Source organism: Hibiscus syriacus, unplaced genomic scaffold, assembly GCF_006381635.1.
Source record: "Hibiscus syriacus cultivar Baekdansim isolate YM2019G1 unplaced genomic scaffold, ASM638163v2 tig00110677_pilon, whole genome shotgun sequence".
NCBI classification, from domain to species: domain Eukaryota; kingdom Viridiplantae; phylum Streptophyta; class Magnoliopsida; order Malvales; family Malvaceae; genus Hibiscus; species Hibiscus syriacus.
Window position 1 is genome coordinate 290,099 of NW_024062821.1, and position 15,752 is coordinate 305,850.

At 36.6% G+C, this 15,752-nt stretch overlaps 2 protein-coding genes across 3 annotated transcripts; one reads left to right on the top strand and one right to left on the bottom strand.

The window, feature by feature from the left end:
- Positions 1-2,711: 2,711 nt before the first annotated feature.
- On the top strand, positions 2,712-5,606 carry LOC120138022 (diacylglycerol lipase-alpha-like). 2 transcript variants are annotated; one of them, XM_039153637.1, is made up of 5 exons: positions 2,712-3,517; positions 4,136-4,194; positions 4,286-4,429; positions 4,571-4,706; positions 4,796-5,606. In XM_039153637.1, exons 1-5 carry the CDS (start codon positions 2,819-2,821, stop codon positions 5,093-5,095), a joined length of 1,338 nt encoding a protein of 445 aa, XP_039009568.1. In that variant the 5' UTR covers positions 2,712-2,818; the 3' UTR covers positions 5,096-5,606. The 2 variants fall into 2 exon arrangements, with proteins under 2 accessions (XP_039009568.1, XP_039009569.1); XM_039153638.1 differs by having other exon boundaries at positions 4,301-4,429.
- LOC120138015 (eukaryotic peptide chain release factor subunit 1-2-like) lies at positions 5,269-15,364 on the bottom strand. Its single transcript, XM_039153631.1, has 3 exons — positions 15,181-15,364; positions 11,879-12,317; positions 5,269-5,677 (listed from the first exon to the last, which is right to left on the bottom strand). Exons 1-3 carry the CDS (start codon positions 15,362-15,364, stop codon positions 5,269-5,271), a joined length of 1,032 nt encoding a protein of 343 aa, XP_039009562.1.
- Between the last annotated feature and the right edge of the window lie 388 nt (positions 15,365-15,752).

The window sequence follows — 15,752 nt, forward strand, 5'->3', positions numbered from 1 at the left end:
GTTGAGAAACTATACATGCATTGTAAGATGGGTTTTTTTATTATTATTTCAGATCCAGTCTTTTTTCCCCCTACAATGAACCAACATGCAATTGAGTATGATACAAGGGTTGTTTACCGAACAATGATGGCTACAACCTATCTATCTACTTTCCCCACTGTCCTCTCGTTTGAATATGATACCTGGCGGTTCTGGCCTGGTCAACATTTTTTTGTTATATAATTTTTTAATGGATTCGAGAAAAATAATTTTCATTTTTAATGTAACTTTGAAGAATATGTTTCAAAACAATATATCAAAGGTAGAAAAAGAATATGGAACCTGCAACAATATTTTGACTCCAATTGTTCAAAGATATATTTCATCACTATTTATAAATACTAAATTTTTTATTTAAATTTAATAAAATTTAAAATATTAATTATAGTACGCTTGAATTTTAAAATTATAAAATTATTATAAAATTTTATTGAATTATTACAAAATGATCATTATTATAATAATTATATAATTTTAATTAATTTAATAATTCATTTTAAAATAATTCAATAAATTTTAAAGTTTATTTTAAACAAATATTGTGATAAATTTAAGGATAATTTACACAAATGGTATTCCAACTATAGAATATTGTTTTTTGAGTTCTTCAACTATTGAAAATTACAAAATAGCCACTGAACTATAGGGAGTTGCTTTATTGAGTCATCTGTATATTAAAAATTACAAAATGGTCACTTAACTATTCATTATGTTTCAAACTCGTCATTTTTTATTAAAATTTTAATGGTAGTCTGAGTTGTACGCTAACTCAGACAATCATTAATTTTTTGATTAAAAAAGAACGAGTTTGAATCATAATAAATAATGAAGTAACTATTTTGTAATTTTTAATAGTCGAACGAATTAACAAAGTAATTTTTTATAGTCAGAGACTATTTTATATATTTTAAAAACCAAAGAACTCAATATCTACTTTATCCTAAATTTAGTAATTGTTATGTAAAGTTTGAAAATTCAATAATCAAAACAATCCCTTGGGCATAGTTCAATAGCCTTGTAATTTAACAATTTTTGAACAAACAATATAAATTTAGAATAGTTTTTATTTTTTTATTGTAAGCTTAGAATAGTTAAATTTGAAAAAAAAAGACGTTTAGTATCAATGTGTGTGTGCGTACATATATATATATATATATTACGTGGGGCTTACATCTTCGCCTTGATTATGGACGACATCTATTGTGCGACACCAGACGATGTACCTTGGTGTATGCTTTTCGCTGACGACATTGTTCTAGTTGCTGAAACAAAATCTGAGTTGAATAGTAGACTGGCTACCTGGAAGACTGCTTTGGAAGAAAAAGGTTTAAGGATCAATATTGAAAAGACAGAGTATTTATGTTCAAACTTCAATGGGAACCAAAACGATGAAGATGTAGAAGTATGCATAGAAGGACACGTTCTTCCCTCAAAGGATTGTTTCAAGTACTTAGGGTCTATGATACATAAAGATGGGGGTGTAGATGATGACGTTACACACCGTATAAAGGCGGGATGGCTAAAGTGGAGGGCCGCTACTGGAGTTTTGTGTGACAAGAAGGTGCCTCTAAAACTTAAGGGAAAATTTTATAGAATGGCAATAAGACCAGCGTTGTTGTATGGATCAGAATGTTGGGCAACCAAGAAGGATCACGTAAGGAGGATAGAGGCCGCAGAAATGAGAATGCTTCGATGGACATGTGGTAGGACTCTGTGGGATATGACGACAAACTCTGCTATTAGGATGTCCTTAGGGGTGGTGTCTGTTTCCGAAAAATTGAGGGAGGGAGGACTACGGTGGTTTGGGCATGTCCTTAGGCGACTACCGTCGGATGCGGTCAGGAGGGTAGAGTCGATTACAGTCGACGGTGCCAGAAGGAAAGGACGACCAAGGCGGAAGTGGGAAGACTGCTTGAGATCTGATTTGATGGATTTAGGCCTTACCGAAGACATGACCTATGATAGGAAATTATGGAGGCTTAAGACTAGGGTAGTCGAGTAGTGTGGGTCACATCTATAGGGTGTATCATCTTTGTCTTCTTTTAAATGCATTTGTAGTAATTTCCATGACTTTTACTTTTTATACTTTTCTGTTATTGGTATTTATGAAAGATTAGAACTGGGCTTGCTATAATTGTCTTCTGTGTATCATTCTCGTCATGTTGCCTCTGTTAAATTTAGCCGGTCTTATGTTTCTGTCTATATGCAGAGATTCTTTCGCAGGGATTATTTTGCAGGGATTACTCCCCATTACAGAAGCACATATGATATTAATGACTGCATATGAATATTGTTTAGCTATGTATTTATGTAATTATTTATACATGCATTGCATTTTATCTATATTTTTAATTTTCTGAGTACCGGAGGTCTTTCACGGAAGCTATTCTCAACCTGGCGTTGGGGGCAGCCTACTACCCTACCTCCCCCTTACCCCATACATATGAGAATTGGGTTTTGTTGTTGTTGTTGTTGTTGTATTACGTGGGGGGAAATCCGAGTAGCTTAAACTCAAAGAGCAGCTGAAGAAAAGCGACTAAAAAGGAACATTACAGGTTAAAAGTTTGAAACGTTTATGTAGATATTGAAAACCGGGATTCACTTCCCGTATAAATTCACATTTTCTATGAAATTTGGTCTCTGCCCCGAATTTTCTTTCCAGTTTCCATGTGCTTTCTTTTTCCCTTTTTCTCTCTCTAATTTCCCAACTCTGTTCTCGTTTCATTACGAATCATCGATCCATTTTGTTGCCCAATTCTCTCATCCGATCCGACCATACATGTCTGTTGTTTGCGGCGGCGAATGCATCCTCTGTCTTGGCTGTTCGCGTTGGGCATGGAAGCGCTGCACCCACGTCGGTTCAGACGACAGCGAAACCTGGCCGTCAGCTACCCCCGACGAGTTCGAGCCCGTCCCCAGACTCTGTCGTTTAATCCTAGCCGTCTACAAAACTGATCTCAGAAACCCCCAATCCCCTCCCGACGGCGGCTACCGAGTCAACCCGGACTGGGTCTTGAAACACGCCGACTACGAACAAACCCAGGGTCGTTCTCCGCCGTACCTTATATACGCCGACCATGAACGGAAGGAGATCGTGATGGCGATCAGGGGACTCAACTTGGTCAAAGACAGTGACTATAAAGTTCTGTTGGATAACAGGCTGGGGATGCAGATGTTTGACGGGGGATATGTTCATCACGGGATGTTGAAATCGGCGGTGTGGTTGTTGAACGAGGAGAGTGAGACGTTGAAGAGGGTTTGGGAAGAGACTGGTAGGGAATATGAATTGATTATTGGCGGACATTCGTTGGGGTCGGGCGTGGCGGCGTTGATGGCGGTGGTGCTGGTTAATCACAGGGATAAATTGGGTGGAATTCCCCGGAATAAGATTCGGTGCTATGCGTTGGCGCCAGCCAGGTGTATGTCACTCAACTTAGCCGTCAAGTATGCTGATGATATTCACTCCATTGTCTTGCAGGTAGATCATCTCTTTTTTTTTCCTCAATGGTTTTGGCCTGCATTTAAATGTTTATCTGATTATTACGTGGGAATAAAATTTGACTCGGAAAATCAATTTTTTAATTAGATTTAAGATTACAAAGTTTAACTCGTATTGATTTCACTTAAAATTTTTTAAAAAAGTTTAACTCAAAATTTTTAGTAATTAACGAATAAAATTTTTTGTCATCTTTTAACTCCCTATAATATATATATTACATTTGAAAACAATATAAAGAAATATATATATTTATCTAAAAAAGAAATATATATATATATGATTTAACTAGGTTGTATAATACTCTTTTACTTTTATATAAATTTAAAATCACTGGAGGATGAAAAATAACATATATTAATATCATAACATTATAAATATTTATAATTAAATTTAAAAAGAAATTCGAAGAACTCGACTTTGAAAAAATTCAAATAAAACTTGAATTATAAATTCATACTATTCAACTCGACTAACTTGATTTTTTTTAACTCGATTTGATCAAGTACTTGTTCCTAATTAATAATGTTGCCTGATCACCTTCAGTAAGTGAATTTTGATTGTTAACATCCCCTTTGCATGATATTATAATTGTTTCAGGATGATTTCTTGCCTAGGACAGCCACACCCTTGGAAGATATCTTCAAGTCTATATTCTGGTACTTTTTCTCTCATTTGATTTTGCATATTCTTATTAACCATTCTCATATAGCCTTATTGTTTCATCTATTATTTGATGCTTTTGGACAGCTTGCTTTTGGACAGCTTGCCATGCTTGATATTTCTTGTTTGCCTGAGGGATACCTTTATACCGGAAGGTAGGAAACTTAAAGATCCGAGACGACTTTATGCTCCTGGACGAATGTATCATATCGTCGAGCGAAAATTTTGCAGGTACCAACATTTTCTGACTCTTGCTTCTTCATCTTTACATCAACCAATGCATTTTATTTACAATTCTATCTTATTAGATTATGGTCAGGTTGGTTTGTCTGTTTATTTGATTTTAAGTTGCTATGTGATTTGAGTCCTTAGATGTGGGAGGTTTCCTCCAGAAGTCCGAACAGCCATTCCTGTCGACGGGCGGTTTGAACATATCGTGTTATCTTGTAACGCGACATCTGATCATGGAATAATTTGGATCGAAAGGGAATCGGAGAAGGCTTTGGGGGTGAGTGCCCTTCGTTTTAGTTTAGTATTGAAGCTTCATTGGTGTACCTTGGATTGTCATCAATATAGCTTAATTGTTGATTCCTACAGATTATGAGGGAGAACAAATCCGAGACGATAACAGTTCCCCCGAAAATACAGAAACTGGAGAGGTTGCAGACCATTGAGAAAGAACACAAAGATGCATTGCAAAAAGCCGTCAGTTTGAATATCCCTCATGCCGTGCCCGCAGATGGTGAACCGATCGAGATTGAGGAAACAGAAACAGTGGCTGCTGGAACCGACAATGGAGGTGTTAAACGGACAAATTGGGATGACTTGGTAGAGAAACTTTTCAAGAGGAGTGACTCAGGGAAACTACTACTAAACAAGGAATCACATACCCCTTAATTCTCTTTTCTTTTTCCCCTGTTTCCCCTGACTACAAATCGAAAAAACCCAAACCAACTTGGTCTATATTCTATTTTTAGAATCAAAAAGTGATAAAATGGTAAAAGAAGAAGCATTACATCTGTGGGTTGTATAAGCTCTCGAGCCTCATGGCAGCTTTGAGCAGTGCTTTATCAATCAGAATCCTCGTAAACTTCTCCATTGGAGAGTTCATCGTACGTTCTCATGTCAAGCTGATAACGTACGATGCCTCCGATGCCACCGAACCCTCTGCAGAACTGTGATCCTTCTTGGGATTTGTTCGTGACAAATTCAAGAGAGCAACCGAAACGCTTATACTTGTTGGCAAACCATTCGAGTAGCGGCATTTTTTCCTGAACTTCCAACTCCGCAGAGGTTTCAGGATCACGGAAGTTGCTCTGATCAGCCTCCTGCTCCTTATTCAGGCGTTTTATGATAATTTCAGCCGTTATACTATGTTTTAGCATGTACCTATTGATCTCCAGGTTTTCCCAAACAATGAGAAGTTCTACAGCATTCATTTCCAGAGCCTTCAATGTATCATCTACGCCGAAGTATTTTCTATTGGGAAATAAACGAGAACGAGTAATTTTCCTATAACTAGATTAGTGAGAATGTAAAATAAAAACGGAAAAATAAAACCCGAAATTGATAACGGAGTTCAGCCAATTTTGTCTACGTTTCCGGACTGCTACAGATCTTTTACCAAGAGAGAAAATTTACAGGTTGTTGAGTTAATCGATTGACGGAATCGGCAAAGAGGGGGTGAATTGACAATTAAAATTTTGTGGAAGCTTTTGCAGAAATTTGAAAGTAATTGCACAGCGATTTAGAGTGGTTCGACTTTATCAATCAAAGTCTACGTCCACTACCTTAGCTATCTACACTAAAGATTTTCTAACAAATTCACTAATTTGTTCTTTCTTTTAAGGCCAAAGAGATAACCTTACAACTCCCTCAAGAATATACCCCAATTCTTGAGAACACTCTTTTCTCAAAGAGAATATTACAAATTTGCAAACTCACAAGAAAAAACTCACAAGGCAAATATGTTTGCACAATTCTAGAACAAAAAAAGAACACTCAATAATAAATACAATTGAGCACAATAAGTGTTCTTGAAAGCAAAAATGAATATTGAATAAAAAATAGGCTTGAAATGCTCAAACTTGAGGTTTGATGCTTTCTCTTTGATTCTCTCTTGATTCTAGTTGCTTGATGTTTCTTGTTGTTGATCAGCGGCTTCTAAGATTGTTTAAATACACCTTGAATCACTTCTGAACGTTGGGAATGATTAGTGGAGTCAATAGAGCCGTTTAAGTGTGAAAACAATTAATTAAAGCAGTTGGGAGCGTCAGTGCATCGATGCATACCCATGGTGCATCGGTGCATCAGTGTAAAATTCAAATATTTTGACCGTTAGACCCTTAGTGCATCGATGCATCAAGTGCATTCGATGTTTCAAAATAGCCAGAGTGCATCGATGCATGACTGGTGCATCGATGCATCAAATGCATTCGATGTTTTCATAACATCCTTAGTGCATCGATGCATGAAATACATTCGATGTTCAATTTAATTCATGGTGCATCGATGCATGGATCGGTGCATCGGTGCATCACTCTGAAAAATTGATTTTAGGCTTGATTTTGGTTCAAAATACTTTGTGAAAATTTTTCAAAAATATATTAAGTATAAAACACAATTTTACACATTTAGTAAGGTTTGAAATTGATCTTAAAAGACTTGGAGTAATAATTTGATATTCGAGTAATTAAATCGAATATACTTTTAGAAAATCATTTGTAAAATCTTAAAATTCATTTAACTTAATTTGTTATATCGAAACATCAAAATGTTTTCAACACAGGTGTTTATAAAACACTCACTACTCATAAGAAAGTTCTCTAGTATTAGGAGAAAGAAATGATTTGGGATTTTGGGATGATTTTGAAGCTAAATAGGCTAGGGTATTTATAGTTGAAGCTTAGGGACTAATCTTGTAAATACCCTAAAAATTACAATGACTAAAGTTGCAATTACCCAAAAATATTCAACACATTTATTGCACCGAATTCGGTAGCCTCACTTAGTTGAAAATGCAACTCCCTTTGTTGAATTCTTTAGCCCCTTTGTTTGACTTTTCCAACAATCTCCCACTTGAAGACTTATTTTAATCTGTCTTCACACCTCGATCAATGCAACATCATTTCTGGTCTTGTTAACCTAGCATGTCAACTGAAGCTGAACACAACTTCAGTTTGTTCGTGGTCAACGTGTTTGTCAACATATCTGCCAGATTTTGAGCTCCACTAATATTTTCAAGTTTCAAAATCCCATCTTCCAGAAGAGACCGGATAAAATGATATCGCAATTATATATGCTTCGTCCTGAAAGACGGATTCTTCGCTAGATGGATAACACTTTGACTGTCGCAATACAATACATTGTTTCTTGTTTCTTGCCTAACTCTTCCAAGAAACTTTGGAGCCAAACTATCTCCTTGTTGGCTTCTATAACAGCGACATATTCTGCTTCAGTTGTGGAGAGAGCAACTATCTTTTGTAGTTGAGAAACCCAACTCACTGCGGTTCCTCCAAGAGTATAGACATACCCTGTAGTGCTCATTCTGATGTCAACATTTCCGGCTAAGTCAGTATCTACATAGCCTGTCAGTATCGTATATCCACCTTTGAAACAAAGTACTTTATTTGTAGTACCTCGCAGATATCTGAGGATCCATTTGACAGTTTCCCAGTGTATCTTCCCTGGATTATTCATGTACCTGCTAACAGCTCCCACTGCATGAGCAATATCTGGTCTGGTACAAATCATGGCATACATTAGACTTCCAATTGCTGAGGCATACGACACCTTCACCATGTGTGCACGTTCTTCCTCCGTCTTTGGTAACTGTTCTTTGGTGAGTCTAAAATGAACACCTAAAGGTGTACTTACTGGTTTAGCATTTTGCATGTTGAACCTGGAGAGTACTTTGTTGATGTACTCAGCATGTGATAAAATCAAAGTCCCTGACTTTGTTTCTCTCTTGATCCTCATCCCATGAATATGCTTTGCAGTGCCCAGATCTTTCATTGCAAACTGCTTCGACAATTTTTTCTTCAAGTTTATAATCTCTTGCATGTCCGAACCTGCAACGAGCATGTCATCAACGTACAATAATAAAATAATGAAGTTGTTATCGAACCTCTTGATGTAGCAACAATGATCTGCTTGGCATCTGGTAAAACCACTGCTACTCATGAAACTATCGAACTTCTTGTACCACTGTCTAAGAGCTTGTTTTAAACCATACAAGTTCTTCTTCAACCTGCATACCATGTTTTTCTTGCCTGCCTCAATGAAGCCTTCTGGCTGCCTCATATAGATTTCTTCCTCCAAATCACCATGAAGGAAAGCTGTCTTTACATCTAACTGCTCAAGATGTAGATTTTATGTTGCTATAATTTTCAACACCAGTTTGATTGTAAACAGTTTCACGACTGGAGAGAAAATTTCATTGTAGTCAATACCTTCTTTTTGCTGAAAACCTTTGACAACCAATCCCGCTTTATAGCGTTTGTTCCCATCGTGCTCTTCCTTGATCCTGTAAATCCACTTGTTATGAAGTGCTTTCTTGTCTGGTGGTAATTCAACTAATTCCCACGTCTGATTTGACATAAGCGAGTTCATCTCATCTTTCATGGAAGACTCTCACTTGACTGAATCCTTCATTTGCATTGCTTCATCATAGCACTCTGGTTCACCATTGTCAGTCAGCAACAAGTAGTGCAAAGAAAGAGAATACCGTTGGGTTGGTTTAAGAATTCTGGAGGAGCGTCTTAGTTCTGGTGTGACCGGTTCTTCTTGAACTGCTTCAGGAGTGATCTGAACATCATTTCCATAAATCTCCTCAAACTCAACAAATTCCTTTGTTTCAGCTTCGGTGTTGGAGCTACTTGATTCCATGGTTGACCTGTCTTTGTACATCACATTCTCATTGAAAATGACATCTCTGCTTATGATGATCTTCCGATTTTCATAGTCCTAAAACCGGTAATCGAACTCATCACCACCATAACCAATAAAAACGCATTTGTTGGACTTGGCATCAAGTTTACTTCTTTCAGCAGAATCTATGTGTACATAAGAAATACAACCAAACACTCTTAAGTGATAAAGGTTTATTTCTTTCTTGCTCCAAACTTCCTTTGGTATTCCACCATCCAAGGGAACTGAGGGCCCACAGTTGATCAGGTAAGCTGCAGTGTTGATAGCTTCAACCAATAGCATTTTGGGCAAGCCAACATGTATCATCATGCTTCTGGTACGTTCATTCAGAGTTCTGTTCATGCGCTCTGCTACACCATTCTGCTGTGGTGTCATGGAACTGTTGTCTCCATCTTTATCCCATTGTTTGCGCAGAAATCTCTTAATCTTCTATTTTTGTACTCTCCTCCGTTATCAGACCTCAACCGCTTAACTTTCAAACCAGTCTCATTTTCCACCATGGCTTTCCATTTTTTTGAAGGTATCAAAGACTTCTGATTTCTTCTTCAGAAAATAAACCCACACCTTCCTCGTAGAATCATCGATGAAGGTGACATAATATAATGAGCCTGCAAGAGATGGAACTGGAGATGGTCCCCATACATCAGTATGAACCAACTCTAACTTTTCAGCCTTGGGTGTCTTGTCAATCTTTGCAAAACTCACTTTCTTTTGTTTGCCAAAGATGCAGTCCTCGCATAGTCTGACATTTACACTCTTTAGATCCGACAACTTCCTTTTTGAAAAAAGTGTCTTCATCCATTTCTCGCTCATATGGCCAAGCCTTTGGTGCTATATGTTTGATTTTCCATCAGCATCTGTTGCTGCAATGATATTCTCTAAATTTGAGGTTATATAGAGAGTATCAATCTTCTTACCACGAGCAATGACGAATGCTCCTTTGGTAATCTTCCATTCACAGCCTGAAAAGGTTGTGCTATATCCTTCTCCATCAAGCTATCCTATAGAAATCAAATTTCTTTTGAGGCCAGAAATATTTTTCACTCCTTTCAGCGTCCAGGTGGTATGGTTTGGCAACTTTAATCGGATGTCTCCTTTTCCGACGATCTTCAAGGTTTCATCATCAGCTAGATGAAACTTCCCAAAATCACCACTGACATAGTTCTCCATGATTTCTCAGCATGGGGTGGAGTGGAAAGATTCCCCTGAATCCAAGATCCATGATTCAATCGGACTGTTGACGCTTAGAAACATAGCATCACCTATCTCCTCTGTCACATGGGCAGATTCCTGTACGCCGGTATTTTTCTTCGGTGCTCAACAATCTCTTTTAAAGTGACCCTTCTTGTTGCAGTTATAACAGGTACAATCTTTATTTCCCGTTCTTGATTTTCCCCTTCTGGATTTGGATCTGCCACGATTTGAACTTCTTTCTGAAGTTCTTCCTCTGGACTCCGTGTACAAGGCTGAGGAAGTTGATACTTCACCCGATTCTCTCTGTCGAATTTCTTCGCTCAATACCAGATCCCGAACATCGTCGAATTTTAATTTGTTATTTCCCGACGAGCTGCTGACTGCCGTAACAGTAGCATTCTAACTGTCTGGTAGAGATGATAAGACAATTAAAGCTCGAACTTCATCATTGAATTCAATTTCCAAGGAACTCAACTGGGTTGTGATTGTGTTGAGTTCATTCAGGTGTTGAGCCACTGATGCCCCTTCCACCATCCGCAAATTGAATAATCACCTCATCAAGTGCACTTTGTTTGAGGCCGATGACTTCTCATATATACTGGAGAGAGCCGCCATAAGACCCGTTGTGGTCTTTTCCTTTGCTATGTTAAAAGCAACATTGTGGGACAACGTCAGTCGGATAACTCAGAGGGCTTGTCTATCGAGAAGAGCTCAGTCTTCATACTTCATGCCCTCTGGTTACTTTCCTGAGAGAGGTTGATAAAGATTTTTCTGGTATAGAAAATCTTTAATCTGCATCTTCCAAAAGCCAAAGTTCGCACCATCGAACTTCTCAAATTTCACATTCCCTTCGTCTGCAGTCATCGCTCCCACTCGAATCTGGTTTCGTTTGGATCGTTCTGACAATTTTCGCGAACCGCCGTGTATTAGAACACCTCCGTCGACAAATTCGTATCGCCGACAAAATTTTACTATTCACGAAATTCACTATTCACATAAATAGTAACCTCGCAAAAATTGACAAAATTCACAACCAAAAGCTCTGATTACCAGTTGTTGGGAAATAAACGAGAACGAATAATTTCACTATAACCAGATTAGTGAGAATGTGAAATAAAAATGAAAAAATAATACCCGAAATTGATAACGGAGTTCAGCCAATTTTGCCTACGTCTCCGGACTGCTGCACATCTTTTACTAAGAGAGAAAATTTACAGGTGTTTACAAAACACTCACTACTCACAAGAAAGCTCTCTAGTATTTGGAGAAAGAAATAATTTGGGATTTTTGGATGATTTTGAAGCTAAATGAGCTAGGGTATTTATAGTTAAAACTTAAGGACTAATATTATAAATACCCTAAAAATTACAATAACTAAAGTTGCAATTACCCAAAAAAAAATTCAACACATTTATTACACCGAATTCGGTGTACAATTCCACATTCGGTGGCCTCCCTTAGTTGAAAATGCAACTCCCAGTTCCCTTTGTTGAATTCTTTAGCCCCTTTGTTTAACTTTTCCAACAATTTCTGATTAAACGCTTTTCTTTTATGAACTTTACATTCGACAGGATTTCAGCAGAGAGCTCAATAGCTTGATTAAAACCGTTTTCACCGCCATACGACACATCAACAACGTTCAAAATCTTGGCTTGTAAACGAGGATCAAACATGTCGGACTGGCTCAATTCAGTCTTAAAGTCAGCTGAACCAGCCAGTATCAGCCCAGAAACATTAGGCTGACTAGTTGCAGATTTAATAAAGAACTGGGTGGCCAGTTCTGCAGTTTTCCTCACATGGTTGTGCCGCTTCTCCATTCTCAAACGAGCAAAACGCAGAGCGGACTGTCCTCCTCTTCCATGCTTCTTCGGTAGATCAACGGTGAATTTATGAAGTACCTCTCTCGTGTTCCCGCTTAGCGTACCGAATAATGTGCCATTACTATCCATGACTATAAACCCAAACTTGTCATCAGACTCTAAAAGCTCATTCAAAGCTTCAGTAAAAGATAAGGATTAAACAAAACATATAAATGAAAGGGCTTAGAAGAGCATTCAGTGATTGTAAAATCCTTATCTTTTACGGTGATATGCAATGACGCTGGTTTGTTTCGGGAAATAAATAAATAAATAAATAATATTTTTTATACTTCTAACTCTTAGCGGTCATCAGATTTAGCTGGTAGTTTAACACATCGATTTGGTAAGGGAACCGTGGCTCTGGATTGGGGAGGGTTCTACTTCTAACTCTTAAGTAGCCGTCATTAGATTTAGCTCGTAGTTTAACATAATAGCTATACCCAAAGACAAAAAAAGTATTAAATGCAGATAAACAAAACCAACCAAGGAACAACTAAAAGTATAGTAAAAAGATGATTATACTTGTAAATGAAGAATAAAGAGAGTAACAATATCAACCATCACTTAGTACACTTCCATCCTATATAACATAAGGTAATACCTTCCAGGGGAGTCACAAAGTAAGGAGAGGAAGAATTCTTACAAACTCGGTAAGAATTACAATGCCCTTCATTACCTTTCCGATTATTCTTACAATATTCTGCTCATAATACCCTAATGAATGTTTCTTGTGTTTCTAATTTTGTAAAAGGTGTATTGCTGTATCACAAAGGTCAAAGGAATATTCTTGTTACTAACTACCAATTAGTCTAGCGGGTTGAGACGGTAAGTCCGTTAAACAAGGTCCCTTGAAGATGTATCACAATATATAATTTTTGGGATTTTTCTCATGTTTATTGAATGCTTGCATATTGTTTTGTTTTTGTTCCCCTTCATGTTATTTCTTATGGGTTTGATGATTTCCCGTTTTATTTGGTTTTGACTGATTATTGATTTGTTATTGTCACTGGTGTTTTCCAGTGAGAGCTCCATGGGTTCTGGTGAGAGGTAGGGTAAGGACTAAGAATGAGAGGTTGTTCGAATGAGAAAAATTCCAAAAATTATATATTTTTTAAAATAAAAACACACGTTAATTTCGAAATAATCTCAAAACTTTGAAAACCTTCATCTCAACCCCTAAACCCACACTGACCGCCACCGCCGCTCGTCCGTTCTTGTCACCGTACATCCCAATCGAATCGCCTCGCCGCCATGATCAAAACCCCCAAAACAATTCATGGATAGCCATCGCCGGAATCGAACCCTTGAAGTTTCTCTCGAAAACCCATCCTGACGCCTCGTATTTTGGATGATTCCGGCCGCCTCGGACCTCCGTTCGCCTCACCACCACTATATTTAGCTTCCTCGTCACCGTCCGATCAAAACCGAACGGTGGGTCACGTCGTAGTCGCCGTCCGCCGCCGTGGGTAAGCTTCGGTGTTAAAATTTGGACGTTTTTGTAATTTAAAAGAAATAAGGGTTTTTTTATAAATATAATAACATTTTTAATATTTAATTTTAAAAAGAAATTTTTAAAATTACCAAATTGTGACATGTGTCACTTAACGGAGAAAACTAACGGTCCATCACTACGTGACCATTTTAAGTAACGGAATGAAACGTTAGACACAAAACTGAAACAAAAAAAACGTTAAGCACTAAACTGAAAAAACGAACATACGTTAACACCTTTTGTATATTAAAACCTTAAAAAAAAACTCAATTCCTTTTCTCTTAGCGCAAATCCGCGGGCATTAGTGTAATATAATGATCAACGACCGTTTTTGTTGGCCAATGATGAATACATTAATTAATTTTTTGAATTTAAATCTCTAATTAAATGCAAAAATATAAAATTTTGGTTAATTTTAAGAAAACAGCTATTACATCCTTTAACCAGAAATAAACTACTAAAATAACTACTATCGTATCGTTGATTACATTTACTGGTTTCAGGTGAAGCTATTGTGGTGCATTGTTGTTGGTTTGCATTGCAATAGTGGAAATGTAGCGGAACTGGGCAGGGACCAGCTGGAGCTTTGGTCCCTGCCAATTATTTTTTTAATATTAATTAATATTAAAAAAATATTTTTATAAATAAATAAAATAAATTTTATCGACTCTTAATTAATTTTTTTATTAAACTAACGTGATTATAAAATAATATATGTTCTAAATACTCTCAACCATTTAACAATATACATTTAATCATCTTGCTATAATCACTGGTGTTTGAACATGTGACCTCTAAGAGTAATAATATATATATATATATTAGGAACAAGTTAAAACTTATTCTTTGTTGATAAAATTTTAATTTTCACTTTACCACTATATATATTTAACTTATTCTTATAAATTGTCGCTTGAACTCAAATTGTTGATGAAATTAATATTTAAATTAAATTTAGTTAATATATATATACATATATTAATTATAATGAAACTTATAAAAAATTTAAATTTTATCTACAATATAACTATTTTAATTTAATGCAATGGTTAAATATCAAATCTCTTTTTCAATAGTTGGTTGCTGGAGTCCTTTTTTAATTGTAATTCATATTTTCATTGTTTTTGATTAATGGAGTAATGACATACATCATTATCTTATTAGATATGTCTATTAAATAAAAAATATTTATTAATATGGCATAAAAAGGACGCATAGACAACAACATTGAAGTAAAAAAGGGACTAAATTGAACACCCAAAACCCATCAAAGCCTGCATACACTAAAGGAACTTATTAAACTGTTAAACCAAAGGGGGAGATGTTTATGCAAAGTCCATTATCATGGTCGAAGCAGATTGATCCCAAACGAAGCGGTGCAGATCATGAGCCCCAACAATGCCAAGAACCCAAATCTCCTGCAAAATCATATCGATGAACTTTTATCATTACGCCGCTCTTTTATTTTGTTTTACATAGAAATAACGTTGGTTAAAGAAAAGAAATACCCGAGTGAGACGGTTCTTGGGATCGCCGGTGGCATAGCCGGTGAAGTAGAGATAATGGGATACGATATAAACAAGGCCGAGAGCAGCGGAAACGCAAGGATAGCCCATCCCTCCCTATATCAGCAACACGAAGAACATGGGCATCAGCTCCAGCGAGTTCTTGTGCCCTCTCTGATTCAACCATCTTTCTATTGTTTTATATACTTGTCAGCAGGCTAGATCTTAGAGGTAATTTCATTGGTTCATTTTAGTCCTTCACTGTATTTTCTTTTAGAAAAGAGAACAACCTCTGGCGGTAACATTTCCGCTTGCCTTGGTAATGAAAAAAAATGGTCAAAAGATTTACTGGATCTAGGGAACATACCATCCTCCATTGTTTTATATATATATATATATATATGTATTTGTCTTATTGCTTTTAATATAGGTAGCATGCACCCATGTATGTGTATTTTTTTTATAAAGGTAATGTTCACGTGTAGAAGTTTCTTTATAGAAATGTTCGTAAAGGACTTCGGTTTCGTAAAATGTTGTTGAACTTTTCATTTTTCTTGAAGTATTTGTGTTGGATG